General features: G+C 44.1%; 1 protein-coding gene across 1 annotated transcript; it reads right to left on the reverse strand.

The window, feature by feature from the left end:
• Positions 1 to 13,614: 13,614 nt before the first annotated feature.
• LOC109765319 (uncharacterized) lies at positions 13,615 to 14,678 on the reverse strand. The gene is made up of 2 exons (XM_020324117.1): positions 13,837 to 14,678; positions 13,615 to 13,636 (listed from the first exon to the last, which is right to left on the reverse strand). Exons 1-2 carry the CDS (start codon positions 14,676 to 14,678, stop codon positions 13,615 to 13,617), a joined length of 864 nt encoding a protein of 287 aa, XP_020179706.1.
• Positions 14,679 to 16,138: the final 1,460 nt, after the last annotated feature.

The following is a 16,138-nucleotide window of genomic DNA, read 5'->3' on the forward strand; positions in this document are numbered from 1 at the left end:
ATCTATCTCTATAGATCTTGATGCTCAATATGTAAGCAGCTTCACCGAGGTCTATCTTTGAAAAACTCCTTTCAAATACTCCTTTATGCTTTCCAGAAAGTTCTACATTATTTCCGATCAACAATATGTCATTCACATATATTTATTAGAAATGCTGTAGTTCTCCCACCCACTTTCTTGTAAATACAGGCTTTACCGCAAGTCTGTATAAAACTATATGCTTTGATCAACTCATCAAAGCGTATATTCCAACTCCGAGATGCTTGCACCAGTCCATAGATGGATCGCTGGAGCTTGCACATTTTGTTAGCACCTTTAGGATCGACAAAACCTTCTGGTTGCATCATATACAACTCTTCTTTAAGAAATCCATTAATGAATGTAGTTAAGACATCCATTTTCTAGATTTCATAAAATGTGGCAATTTGCTAACATGATTCGGACAGACTTAAGCATCGCTACGAGTGAGAAAATCTCATCGTAGTCAACACCTTGAACTTTGTCAAAACCATTTTCGACAAGTCTAGCTTTGTAGATAGTAACACTACTATCAGCGTCCGTCTTCCTCTTGAAGATCCATTTATTTTCTATGGCTTGCCGATCATCGGGCAAATCAACCAAAGTCCACACTTTGCTCTCATACATGGATTCTATCTCAGATTTCATGGCCTCCAACCATTTCGCGGAATCTGGGCTCATCATCGCTTCCTCATAGTTCGTAGGTTCGTCATGGTCTAGTAACATGACTTCCAGAACAGGATTACTATACCACTCTGGTGCGGATCTTACTCTGGTTGACCTATGAGGTTCGGTAGAAACTTGATCTGAAGTTTCATGATCATCATCATTAACTTCCTCACTAATTCGTGTAGGAGTCACAGGAACAGATTTCTGTGATGAACTACTTTCCAATAAGGGAGCAGGTACAATTACCTCATCAAGTTCTACTTTCCTCCCACTCACTTCTTTCGAGAGAAACTCCTTCTCTAGAAAGGATCCATTCTTAGCAACGAATGTCTTGTCTTCGGATCTTTGATAGAAGGTGTACCCAACATTTTCTTTTGGGTATCATATGAAGACACACTTCTCCGATTTGGGTTTGAGCTTATCAGGATGAAACTTTTTCACATAAGCATCGCAACCCCAAATTTTAAGAAACGACAACTTGGGTTTCTTGCCAAACCATAGTTCATAAGGTGTTGTCTCAACGGATTTAGATGGTGCCCTATTTAACGTGAATGCAGCTGCCTCTAATGCACAACCCCAAAACGATAGTGGTAAATCGGTAAAGACATCATAGATTGCACCATATCCAATAAAGTACGGTTATGACGTTCGGACACACCATTATGCTGTGGTGTTCCAGGTGGCATGAGTTTGTGAAACTATTCCACATTGTTTTAATTGAAGGTCAAACTCGTAACTCAAATATTTGCCTCTACGATCAGATCGTAGAAACTTTATTTTCTTGTTACGATGATTCTCTAGTTCACTCTGAAAATCTTTGTACTTTTCAAGTGTTTCAGACTTGTGTTTCATCAAGTAGATATACCCATATCTGCTCAAATCATCTGTGAAGGTCAGGAAATAACGATACCCGCCGCGAGCCTCAACACTCATCGGACCGCATACATCGGTATGTATTATTTCCAATAAGTCAGTAGCTCGCTCCATTGTTCCGGAGAACGGAGTCTTAGTCATCTTGCCCATGAGGCATGGTTCGCAAGCATCAACTGATTCATAATCAGGTGATTCCAAAAGCCCATCAGCATGGATTTTCTTCATGCGCTTTACACCAATATGACCTAAACGGCAGTGCCACAAATAAGTTGCACTATCATTATTAACTTGCATCTTTTGGCTTCAATATTATGAATATGTGTATCACTACGATCGAGATCCAACAAACCATTTCCATTGGGTGTATGACCATAGAAGGTTTTATTCATGTAAATAGAACAACAATTATTCTCTAACTTAAATGAATAACCGTATTGCAATAAACATGATCAAATCATATTCATGCTCAACGCAAACACCAAATAACACTTATTTAGGTTCAACACTAATCCCGAAAGTATAGGGAGTGTGCGATGATGATCATATCAATCTTGAAACTACTTCCAACACACATCGTCACTTCACCCTTAACTAGTCTCTGTTCATTCTGCAACTCCCGTTTCGAGTTATAATCTTAGCAACTGAACTAGTATCAAATACTGAGGGTTTGCTATAAACACTAGTAAAGTACACATCAATAACATGTATATCAAATATACCTTTGTTCACTATGCCATCCTTCTTATCCGCCAAGTATCTAGGGCAGTTCCACTTCTAGTGACCAGTCCCTTTGTAGTAGAAGCACTTAGTCTCAGGCTTAGGTCCAGACTTGGGCTTCTTCACTTGAGCAGCAACTCGCTTGCCGTTCTTCTTGAAGTTCCCCTTCTTCCCTTTGCCCTTTTCTTGAAACTAGTGGTCTTGTCAACCATCAACACTTGATGTTTTTCTTGATTTCTACCTTCGTCGATTTCAGCATCACGAAGAGCTTGGGAATCGTTTCCGTTATCCCTTGCATATTATAGTTCATCACGAAGTTCTAGTAACTTGGTGATAGTGACTAGAGAACTCTGCCAATCACTATCTTATCTGGAAGATTAACTCCCACTTGATTCAAGTGATTGTAGTACTCAGACATTCTGAGCACATGCTCACTAGCTGAGCAATTCTCCTCCATCTTGTAGGCAAAGTACTGTCAGAAGTCTCATACCTCTCGACACGGGCATGAGTATGAAATACTAATTTCAACTCTTGGAACATCTCATATGCTCCGTGGCGTTTCAAAAAATGTCTTTGAAGCCCCGATTATAAGCCGTAAAGCATGGTGCACTAAACTATCAAGTAGTCATCATATCGAGCTTGCCAAACGTTCATAACGTCTGCAGTTGCTCCTGCAATCGGTCTGTCACCTAGTGGTGCATCAAGGACTTAATTCTTCTGTGCAGCAATGAGGATAATCCTCAGATCACGGATCCAATCCGTATCATTGTTACTAACATCTTTCAACTTAGTTTTCTCTAGGAACATATCAAAAATAAAACAGGGGAGCTAAACGTGAGCAATTGATCTACAACATAGATATGCTAATACTACCAGGACTAAGTTCATGATAAATTAAAGTTCAATTAATCATATTACTTAAGAACTCGCACTTAGATAGACATCCCTCTAATCATCTAAGTGATCACGTGATCCAAATCAACTAAACCATGTTCGATCATCACGTAAGATGGAGTAGTTTTCAATGGTGAACATCACTATGTTGATCATATCTTCTATATGATTCACGCTCGACCTTTCGGTCTCCAGTGTTCCGAGGCCATATCTGCATATGCTAGGCTCGTCAAGTTTAACCCGAGTATTCTGCGTGTGCAAAACTAGCTTGTACCCGTTGTAGATGAACGTAGAGCTTATCACACCCGATCATCACGTGGTGTCTCGGCACGACGAACTTTGGCAACGGTGCATACTCAGGGAGAACACTTTTATCTTGAAATTTAGTGAGAGATCATCTTATAATGCTACCGTCAATCAAAGCAAAATAAGATGCATAAAAGATAAACATCACATGCAATCAATATAAGTGATATGATATGGCCATCATCATCTTGTGCTTGTGATCTCCATCTCCGAAGCACCGTCATGATCACCATCGTCACCGGCGCGACACCTTGATCTCCATCGTAGCATCGTTGTCGTCTCGCCAACTATTGCTTCTACGACTATCGCTACGGCTTAGTGATAAAGTAAAGCAATTACAGGGCGATTGCATTGCATACAATAAAGCGACAACCATATGGCTCCTGCCAGTTGCCGATAACTCGGTTACAAAACATGATCATCTCATACAATAAAATATAGCATCATGCCTTGACCATATCACATCACAACATGCCCTGCAAAAACAAGTTAGACGTCCTCTACTTTGTTGTTGCAAGTTTTACGTGGCTGCTACGGGCTGAGCAAGAACCGTTCTTACCTACGCATCAAAACCACAACGATAGTTCGTCAAGTTAGTGCTGTTTTAACCTTCTCAAGGACCGGGCGTAGCCACACTCGGTTCAACTAAAGTTGGAGAAACTGACACCCGCTAGTCACCTGTGTGCAAAGCACGGCGGTAAAACCAGTCTCGCGTAAGCGTACGCGTAATGTCGGTCCGGGCCGCTTCATCCAACAATACCGCCGAACCAAAGTATGACATGCTGATAAGCAGTATGACTTGTATCGCCCATAACTCACTTGTGTTCTACTCGTGCATATAACATCTACGCATAAACCTGGCTCGGATGCCACTGTTGGGGAACGTAGTAATTTCAAAATTTTCCTACGCACACGCAAGATCATGTTGATGCATAGCAATGAGAGGGGAGAGTGTTGTCCACGTACCCTCCTAGACCAAAAGCGGAAGCGTTAGCACAACGCGGTTGATGTAGTCGTACGTCTTCACGATCCGACCGATCCAAGTACCGAACGTACGACACCTCCGAGTTCATCACACATTCAGCTCGATGACGTCCCGCGAACTCCGATCCAGCAGAGCTTCACGGGAGAGTTCCGTCAGCACGACGGCGTGATGATGTTGCTAGCGACGTAGGGCTTCGCCTAAGCACCACTACGATAGGATCGAGGTGGAATATGGTGGAGGGGGGCACCACACACGGGTAAGAGATCGAGAGATCAATTGTTGTGTCTCCAAGGGGTGCCCCCTCCCCGTATATAAAGGAGTAGAGGAGGGGGAGGGCCGGCCCTCTCTATGGCGCGCCCTAGGGGAGTCCTACTCCCACCGGGAGTAGGATTCCCCCTTTCCTAGTAGAACTAGGAGCCCTTCCAAGTAGTAGGAGTAGGAGAGAAGGAAAGGGAAAAGAGAAGAGAAGGAAGGAGGGGGCGCCGGCCCTCCCCGTAGTCTAATTCGGACTAAGCCTTTGGGGGGGGGGGGCGCAGCCTCCCCTCTCTCTTTCCCCTAAAGCCCAATAAGGCCCATATACACCCCGGCGAATTCCCGTAACTCTCCGGTACTCCGAAAAATATCCAAATCACTCGGAACCTTTCCGATGTCCGAATATAGTCGTCCAATATATCGATCTTTACGCCTCGACCATTTCGAGACTCCTCGTCATGTCCCCGATCTCATCCGGGACTCCGAACTGCCCTCGGCACATCAAAACACATAAACTCATAATACCGATCGTCACCGAACTTTAAGCGTGCGGACCCTACGTGTTCGAGAACTATGTAGACATGACCGAGACACGTCTCCGGTCAGTAACCAATAGCGGGACCTGGATGCTCATATTGGCTCCCACATATTCTATGAAGATCTTTATCGGTCAAACCGCATAACAACATACGTTGTTCCCTTTGTCATCGGTATGTTACTTGCCCGAGATTCGATCGTCGGTATCTCAATACCTAGTTGAATCTCGTTATCGACAAGTCTCTTTACTCGTTCCGTAATACATCATCCCGCAACTAACTCATTAGTCACATTGCTTGCAAGGCTTATAATGATGTGCATTACCGAGAGGGCCCAGAGATACCTCTCCGACAATCGGAGTGACAAATCCTAATCTCGAAATACGCCAACTCAACAAGTACCTTCGGAGACACCTGTAGAGTACCTTTATAATCACCCAGTTACGTTGTGACGTTTGGTAGCACACAAAGTGTTCCTCCGGTAAACGGGAGTTGCGTAATCTCATAGTCATAGGAACATGTATAAGTCATGAAGAAAGCAATAGCAACATACTAAACGATCAAATGCTAAGCTAACGGAATGGGTCAAGTCAATCACATCATTCTCCTAATGATGTGATCCCGTTAATCAAATGACAACTCATGTCCATGGTTAGGAAACTTAACCATCTTTGATAAACGAGCTAGTCAAGTAGAGGCATACTAGTGACACTATGTTTGTCTATGTATTCACACATGTATTATGTTTCCGGTTAATACAATTCTAGCATGAATAATAAACATTTATCATGATATAAGGAAATAAATAATAACTTTATTATTGCCTCTAGGGCATATTTCCTTCAGTCTCCCACTTGCACTAGAGTCAATAATCTAGTTCACATCGCCATGTGATTTAACATGAATAGTTCACATCTCCATGTGATTAACACCCATGGTTCACATCGTCATGTGACCATCACCCAAAGGGTTTACTAGAGTCAGTAATCTAGTTCACATCGCTATGTGATTAACACCCAAAGAGTACTAAGGTGTGATCATGTTTTGCTTGTGAGATAAGTTTAGTCAACGGGTCTGTCACATTCAGATCCGTAAGTATTTTGCAAATTTCTATGTCTACAATGCTCTGCATGGAGCTACTCTAGCTAATTGCTCCCACTTTCAATATGTATCTAGACCGAGACTTAGAGTCATCTAGATTAGTGTCAAAACTTGCATCGACGTAACCTTTTACGACGAGCCTTTTGTCACTTCCATAATCGAGAAACATATCCTTATTCCAGTAAGGATAATTTTGACCGCTGTCCAGTGATCTACTCCTAGATCACTATTGTACTCCCTTGCCAAAATCAGTGTAGGGTATACAATAGATCTGGTACACAGCATGGCATACTTTATAGAACCTATGGCCAAGGCATAGGGAATGACTTTCATTCTCTTTCTATCTTTTGCCGTGGTCGGGCTTTGAGTCTTTACTCAATTTCACACCTTGTAACACAGGCAAGAACTCTTTTCTTTGACTGTTCTATTTTGAACTACTTCAAAATCTTGTTAAGGTATGTACTCATTGTAAAACTTATCAAACGTCTTCATCTATCGTTATAGATCTTGATGCTCAATATGTAAGCAGCTTCACCGAGGTCTATCTTTGAAAAACTCCTTTCAAACACTCCTTTATGCTTTGCAGAATAATTCTACATTATTTCCGATCAACAATATGTCATTCACATATACTTATCAGAAATGCTGTAGTGCTCCCACTCACTTTCTTGTAAATACAGGCTTCACCGCAAGTCTGTATACAACTATATACTTTGATCAACTTATCAAAGCGTATATTCCAACTCCGAGATGCTTGCACCAGTCCATTGATGGATCACTGGAGCTTGCATATTTTGTTAGCACTTTTAGGATTGACAAAACCTTCTGGTTGTATCATATACAACTCTTCTTTAATAAATCCATCCAGGAATGCAGTTTTGTTTATCCCTTTGCCAGATTTCATAAAATGCGGCAATTGCTAACATGATTCGGACAGACTTAAGCATAGATACGAGTGAGAAACTCTCATCGTAGTCAACATCTTGAACTTGTCGAAAACCTTTTTGCGACAATTCTAGCTTTGTAGATAGTGATACTACTATCAGCGTCCGTCTTCCTCTTGACAATCCATTTATTCTCAATTGCTTGCCGATCATCGGGCAAGTCAACCAAAGTCCACACTTTGTTCTCATACATGGATCTCATCTCAGATTTCATGGCCTCAAGCCATTTTGCGGAATCTGGGCTCACCATCGCTTCTTCATAGTTCGTAGGTTCGTCATGGTCTAGTAGCATAACCTCCAGAACAGGATTACCGTACCACTCTGGTGCGGATCTTACTCTGGTTTACCTACTACGAGTGTATGTTTCAGACTTCTGTTTCATTAAGTAGATATACCCATATCTGCTCAAATCATCTGTGAAGGTCAGAAATTAATGATACCTGCTACGAGCCTCAATATTCATCGGACCACATACATCTGTATGTATGACTTCCAACAAATCTGTTGCTCTCTCCATAGTTTCGGAGAACGGCGTTTTAGTCATCTTGCCCATGAGGCATGGTTCACAAGCATCAAGTGATTCCAAAATCCCATCAGTATGGAGTTTCTTCATGCGCTTTACACCAATATGACCTAAACGGCAGTGCCACAAATGAGTCGCACTATCATTATTAACTTTGCATCTTTTGGCTTCATTATTATGAATATGTGTATCACTACGATCGAGATCCAACAAACCATTTTATTGGGTGTATGACCATAGAAGGTTTTATTCATGTAAACAGAACAACAATTATTCTCTAACTTAAATGAATAACCGCATTGCAATAAACATGATCAAATCATATTCATGCTCAACGCAAACACCAAATAACACTTATTTAGGTTCAACACTAATCCCGAAAGTATAGGGAGTGTGCGATGATGATCATATCAATCTTGGAACTACTTCCAACACACATCGTCACTTCACCCTTAACTAGTCTCTGTTCATTCTGCAACTCCCGTTTCGAGTTATAATCTTAGCAACTGAACTAGTATCAAATACTGAGGGTTTGCTATAAACACTAGTAAAGTACACATCAATAACATGTATATCAAATATACCTTTGTTCACTATGCCATCCTTCTTATCCGCCAAGTATCTAGGGCAGTTCCACTTCTAGTGACCAGTCCCTTTGTAGTAGAAGCACTTAGTCTCAGGCTTAGGTCCAGACTTGGGCTTCTTCACTTGAGCAGCAACTCGCTTGCCGTTCTTCTTGAAGTTCCCCTTCTTCCCTTTGCCCTTTTCTTGAAACTAGTGGTCTTGTCAACCATCAACACTTGATGTTTTTCTTGATTTCTACCTTCGTCGATTTCAGCATCACGAAGAGCTTGGGAATCGTTTCCGTTATCCCTTGCATATTATAGTTCATCACGAAGTTCTAGTAACTTGGTGATAGTGACTAGAGAACTCTGCCAATCACTATCTTATCTGGAAGATTAACTCCCACTTGATTCAAGTGATTGTAGTACTCAGACATTCCGAGCACATGCTCACTAGCTGAGCAATTCTCCTCCATCTTGTAGGCAAAGTACTGTCAGAAGTCTCATACCTCTCGACACGGGCTATAAACACTAGTTGGATCTCGATCGTAGTGATACACATATTCATTGGGTGTATCACTAGCTGAGCAATTCTCCTCCATCATCATCTTGTACTTGTGATCTCCATCTCCGAAGCACCGTGCTTGTGATCTCCATCTCCGAAGCACCGTCATGATCACCATCGTCACCGGCGCGACACCTTGATCTCCATCGTAGCATCGTTGTCGTCTCGCCAACTATTGCTTCTACGACTATCGCTACCGCTTAGTGATAAAGTAAAACAATTACATGGCGATTGCATTGCATACAATAAAGCGACAACCATATGGCTCCTGCCAGTTGCCGATAACTCGGTTACAAAACATGATCATCTCATACAATAAAATTCAGCATCATGTCTTGACCATATCACATCACAACATGCCCTGCAAAAACAAGTTAGACGTCCTCTACTTTGTTGTTGCAAGATTTACGTGGCTGCTACGGGCTTAGCAAGAACCGTTCTTACCTACGCATCAAAACCATAACGATAGTTTGTCAAGTTGGTGCTGTTTTAACCTTCGCAAGGACCGGGCGTAGCCACACTCGGTTCAACTAAAGTGAGAGAGATAGACACCGGCCAGTCACCTTTAAGCAACGAGTGCTCGCAACGGTGAAACCTGTCTCGCGTAAGCGTACGCATAATGTCGGTCCGGGCCACTTCATCTCACAATACCGCCAAACCAAAGTATGACATCCTGGTAAGCAGTATGACTTATATTGCCCACAACTCACTTGTGTTCTACTCGTGCATATAACATCAACGCATAAAACCAGGCTCGGATGCCACTGTTGGGGAACGTAGTAATTTCAAAAAATTTCTACGCACACGCAAGATCATGGTGATGCATAGCAACGAGAGGGGAGAGTGTTGTCCACGTACCCTCGTAGACCGAAAGCGAAAGCGTTAACACAACGCAGTTGATGTAGTCGCACGTCTTCACGATCCGACCGATCAAGTACCGAACGCACGGCACCTCCGAGTTCAGCACACGTTCAGCTCGATGACGTCCCTCGAACTCCGATCCAGCCGAGTGTTGAGGGAGAGTTTCGTCAGCACGACGACGTGGTGACAATGTTGATGTTCTACCGACGCAGGGCTTCGCCTAAGCACCGCTACGATATTATCGAGGTGTAATATGGTGGAGGGGGGCACCGCACACGGCTAAGAGATCAATGATCAATTGTTGTGTCTATGGGGTGCCCCCTGCCCCCGTATATAAAGGAGCAAGGGGGGAGGCGGCCGGCCTAGGAGGAGGGCGCGCCAAGGGGGGAGTCCTACTCCCACCGGGAGTAGGACTCCTCCTTTCCTTGTTGGAGTAGGAAAAGGGAAGGGAGAAGGAGAAAGAAGGAAGGGGGCGCCCCCCTCCCTAGTCCAATTCGGACTAGTCCATGGGGAGGGGTGCGGCCACCCTTTGGGGCCTTTTTCTCCTTTCCCGTATGGCCCATTAAGGCCCAATACGAATTCCCGTAAGTCTCCGGTACTCCGAAAAATACCCGAATCACTCGGAACCTTTCCGAAGTCCGAATATAGTCGTCCAATATATCGATCTTTACGTCTCGGCCATTTCGAGACTCCTCGTCATGTCCCCGATCTCATCCGGGACTCCGAACTCTTTCGGTACATCAAAATACATAAACTCATAATATAACCGTCATCGTAACGTTAAGCGTGCGGACCCTACGGGTTCGAGAACTATGTAGACATGACCGAGACACCTCTCCGGTCAATAACCAATAGCGGAACCTGGATGCTCATATTGGTTCCCACATATTCTACGAAGATCTTTATCGGTCAGACCGCATAACAACATACGTTGTTCCCTTTGTCATCGGTATGTTACTTGCCCGAGATTCGATCGTCGGTATCTCAGTACCTAGTTCAATCTCGTTACCGGAAAGTCTCTTTACTCGTTCCGTAATACATCATCCCACAACTAACTCTTTAGTTGCAATGCTTGCAAGGCTTAAGTGATGTGCATTACCGAGAGGGCCCAGAGATACCTCTCCGACAATCGGAGTGACAAATCCTAATCTTGAAATACGCCAACCCAACAAGTACCTTCGGAGACACCTGTAGAGCACCTTTATAATCACCCAGTTATGTTGTGACGTTTGGTAGCACACAAAGTGTTCCTCCGGTAAACGGGAGTTGCATAATCTCATAGTCATAGGAACATGTATAAGTCATGAAGAAAGCAATAGCAACATACTAAACGATCGAGTACTAAGCTAACGGAATGGGTCAAGTCAATCACATCATTCTCTTAATGATGTGATCCTGTTAATCAAATGACAACTCATGTCTATGGCTAGGAAACATAACCATCTTTAATCAACGAGCTAGTCAAGTAGAGGCATACTAGTGACACTCTGCTTGTCTATGTATTCACACATGTATCAAGTTTCCGGTTGATACAGTTCTAGCATGAATAATAAACATTTATCATGATATAAGGAAATAAATAATAACTTTATTATTGCCTCTAGGGCATATTTCCTTCACGAGGGTGGGAAGCTTTCGTTTCCCGGTGTCAAGACGACGGTGGCGGGCGACGTGGGAGGTGGCGGTGTTGCAGAGGGGATGTTGCGGCGCCGGCAGCTGGCAAAGTCATCGGAAAAAATGGGCAGCGGCGTCGGCGACGAAGGAGGCGGGCGAGGGTTTGCTGTTGGATTGAGGATGGCCAATGTGCCACCGACCAGTGGGCCAGGGGGGAGGAGTAGGCGGGCGCGCGCGCGTCCGTCTCATGTCCGCGCCGACGCAAATCTGGCTCAAAAATGGGCCGGGAATAGGTCGGCAAGCGGACGAAAAACGGACGCGCGTCCGTTTGGGTCGGCGCGTTGGGCCGACTTTTCTGTCCGCGCCGCCCCAAACGGACGCCCGCGGACGAAATGAGTCACCCCGTTGGAGTTGCTCTTACATCTCTAAGAGAAACCGATTTTGCAGCAGTGAACAATAAGACACTCCTCCAAACACCACAAGTTGCAAGCAGTGGAAACACACAAGACTTGCAACACAAGTAGGTACAAGATTAGATAATATAGCTATTCAACATACAAAAGAAGACACTTCCCCAAATGCCACAAGTAGGGCAAGCAGTGGGACCACACAAGACAAACACACAAACAAACCCCTACAGGCGAGAAAGGTCTTCTAAACGATGAACCAATTGGTCGCTAACAGAGTAATAACACTTGCATAATATCCTGATAAATCCACAACCAGTTACCAGTTAAAGTGAACACAGTTAGAACTGCTACTAATTAAGGTAATGCTGCCCTGATAAATCCCTACCTGCTACTGTTATTATAGGGGGATTACAGAACCCTACCTGCTCCACTTACATAGCATCCTGATAAATCCACAACCAGTTAAAGTAATGCAGACTAATAGAACTGCTACTAATTAAGGTAATGCAGTCCTGTGCTCTTCGCTGATGGCGCTCTTGTCACAAATCATCAAACGCTTTCCTCATATCCTTGCTTGTTGTTCATGTGGCATTCCTGTTTCAGAGAAAACAAGGGAACGGTCAAGATGGGGGTAATTAAGCATCAGGATATCAACTCTACTAACCAGACAAGTGGCTAGTCCAAGAATAGTTACAAAGATATGAATTTTGTCGAGCAATGCACTTTTATTTCCAAAAGGTACAGCTATAGAAGTTAAATGCTTTCATACCCCAGCCACACATATTTCCATTTTAGGAATAAGTTGTGGCTAAACCTGGGTGCATTGCACTGCACCCATGATGAACAGTAAATTCGAACAGACTCTTCCATTTTATAGTTTGCATTCAAACAAAACAAAACTCTAATTATACATGGAGAAATGCCAACACAAACATAAACTAGCCACCATAACCTTGAACAAGCAATATCATATAAAAGGGAAATTTTATCTGAATCACAAATAATAAATAAGCTCAAGAGCACCGCGCAAAATCAACCAGCTGTATTCGAGAAAAAGAACATACGATCCACTAAGCAAAATTCGGGGGAAAACAAGTATTAGCAAGCTCATACATAGCTTGACGTTCAAAGTTGAGAAGTAGGGTGTAAAAAATTACACCATGATTATATTTAAGAAATGGGAAGCCAGCATTCCAGGCTTGATGGGCTTATGACTATTTCTGGGCAAGAAAATATAGTAGTCAACTTGATAACAGATTAACAAGCCTGGGCATCTTACAGCTTTTAATCCTCTTATACATGATGTTCATACTTTTGTAGGTCAAATTGGCAATTTTGCACTGATAGTTCAGAAAATCGTGATAGAAGTACACAACATAATAAGATATCCATGCAGAAAACAACAAACAAGTCACTTGTCAACACCACTACGAATTGTTATCATGAGTATAACGGGAAGACACAGTTCAGGAAGCACGATGTCTGGTGCCAACACAAGGCTAAACAAAAGCAAGTATTCCATGAAGTGGTCAGTTGTAGCCTGATACTTTAGCATATGTCTTGCAAATGGCGACCACTATCGACATATCAAGTTAATATTCCTTGGGCCTTCCAATATTCTTGTGTACACACGTGATTTCAAATCATCATACAACAAGCATTCACTAGTTTCGCCTCTAGCATTTGATAAATGGCCCAAGAAATCAGTACGGATACCTTTATATGAGCTGGCCTTTCAACGGAGCTCATTTTAAAGTTTAAACCATCATACGACAAGCATTCTCTAATATAATGTAACTAGTAACCTGTAATTGTTAAAAATGCCTAACGATCATTCACTAACAGTATCACATAACTAGTATTGTTAAAAAGGCCCAAGGAGTCAATCACATATGTAACTCCACACCACAGCTATACCAAACAGTGAGATGCATGATGCACATGGAAAAACTAAGTAAACTCTACAAGGACACTACACCGACTGCCAAAAGGTAAAAAGGCAAACCTTGCAGGAACATCCATGAGGGCAGGGAAAATGGGAGGCCAGCTCGTCATAAAAGGATAGATATCACCCAAATGAAACTCATCTGCTGTCATCTCGTACACTTTACGCAGTGTCCTGCACTTGACATCCAAGTAGAGTGCGCAACGACCCATCTCCAAGAATACAAACTCAGTATAGTCTCCCACATGGTTTAATCGGATATCAGCAGTAGGCTCATCCTCAAACAAATCAGCACAGATTTCACTCAAGCAAATGGTGTCCACGAGCAACCAGTTGTCCCCATTGTAGAGCCAGATTTGAAGTTGAAGCTCCTTGATATGGATGAGATATAGACCATAACCATCATCAGCACGCGACAACAGGGTAGTGCCTATGTGGTCAATACTCACCCCATGTGGGAGCTGAATTGTCGATAAGATTGAGGCCTTCAAATCCAAGACAGCAATTTCTTTCGGGGAGTTCACCATATAGATTTTGTTGTCCACCAGCACAGCTTTGATCCAAGATGGTGGATACAGGTCGCAGTCAGCCATGGTAAGATGTTTGTGCCAGGCATCATCACCATTTTGCAGCATATACACATGCACCCTAGGTTTTGTTGCATCCGCGGTATTCTCCAAGATGACATAAAAGTAGGACAAGCTGCCATCCCCTTCTTCTTTGAGGAAGAGTTGTGTCCAACTGTAGAAACAGCCTTCCCGGATTGTGAGGTTTAATCCTGGGAGGAAGGCCATACCTCTCTTGTTGCGCAGCGGGTTGCGCACCTCAAATGCAACGTCATCTCGCATGTTTTTTACTGAGTGCGAGATGGTGACGACGCTGCCGTTCAGGCAGCCCACCATCATCGTACTGGGATGTGCGCGCTCGTGGGTATCCAAGCTGAAGTTTGCGCGGCGGACGACGGCAGCGAGCTCTGGGGGCTGAGGCAGTATGGGGAAGACGCGTGCGGCGGCCGGATACCCCCACTCTACGATGTAGAAGCCGAGGAGTGTGGGCGGGTGGACCGATTATTTTATTAATAGTAAATGATAATTCTGTAATTTCAAAACTGGTAAAGGCCCGTGGCAATTGTAAAAATAGGAAGGACGCCATAAATAACAGCGTCCAGGATGGACTCTGTTGCTAACAGCGTCCAGGTCTGGACGCCAGTATGGATGGCGTCCAGTCATGTCGTTCCATTGGTGCTCTGATTAAGCTTAATCAAGTCATTTTCCACTTATAGATATAGAGGTTTCATGACTTAGAGCATCTCTAGCAGACGCCTTAAAACTTGACCCTTAAAAACACGTATAAGAGGCACTGTAAACCTTTTTTACGGTGTGAAATTGTCCCGGACAGAGCAGACCCCGTAAATAAAACTGTATCCCACCGTAGCTTTTTTTTTGCTTTTCCTCCCGTCCCGACAGAGCAACGGCCACGGCGTGCCTTGCCCCGAAGCCCTGGCTCCGCCTGCGTCGCCCCTGCCTCACCCCGACGCCGCCCGCCCGACCGCGCGCTCCCTGGCACGCCTTCCCGTCCCCGATTGAGTTCGGTGCACCACGCGCACTCGCCGCTCCACCACCACTGCCGGCCGTGGCAGGCAGAGCAGCAGCTGGCAGCTTTCCAGCAGGCGTTCCCGTGAATGGTGGCGCCAGTCTACGTCGTCCTGACCAAGGAGGAGGAGGACAACGATGATGCTACCTAGATCTACCACCCGCCGCTGACTGTTTTTATAGTTTTCATTTAATTTCTTAGATTAAATTAATATAAATAGGACTTATGTTGGCTGTTCTATTTTTTAAAATTTCCAAAAGCTAGGGCAAATGTGAAATGCTTCTGACCGTGTTGGACGCATCTACGAACCGGCAGACAAAAACAAACACTGGCGTCCACATGACCACCCCAAATGAACAAAGAACGGAAAAAATTCGCGTCAGTTTGGAACACAGGACGCTGTTAACAATAGCGTCCAGGTGTGGACGTGGTTCGCAACAGCGACCAGGCCTGGACTCTACTAATCATTGCGTCCTTTCTATTTTTCAAAATTCCAACTTATCGTTACTAGTTTTGGAATTACAGAATTAAAATTTATTATTAATAAAAAAATCGGCGGGTGGAGCTCGCGGAAACGGGGGAGGAAGGCGCGGTCGGAGGCATGGCTGAGCCAGCGCCTGCAGACGCCGGCGGCGCGGACGAGGCTGACGGGGAAGCCGACGCGGACGATGACCTCCGTCAGGAGGTTGCCGTCGTCGAGCACCTTGGACACACACGCCGGCAGCTGCTGCGCGTCGCCCTCCATTCCGTCCAGATCCAGCGGCTGCTG

Source organism: Aegilops tauschii, chromosome 3, assembly GCF_002575655.3.
Source record: "Aegilops tauschii subsp. strangulata cultivar AL8/78 chromosome 3, Aet v6.0, whole genome shotgun sequence".
NCBI lineage: Eukaryota > Viridiplantae > Streptophyta > Magnoliopsida > Poales > Poaceae > Aegilops > Aegilops tauschii.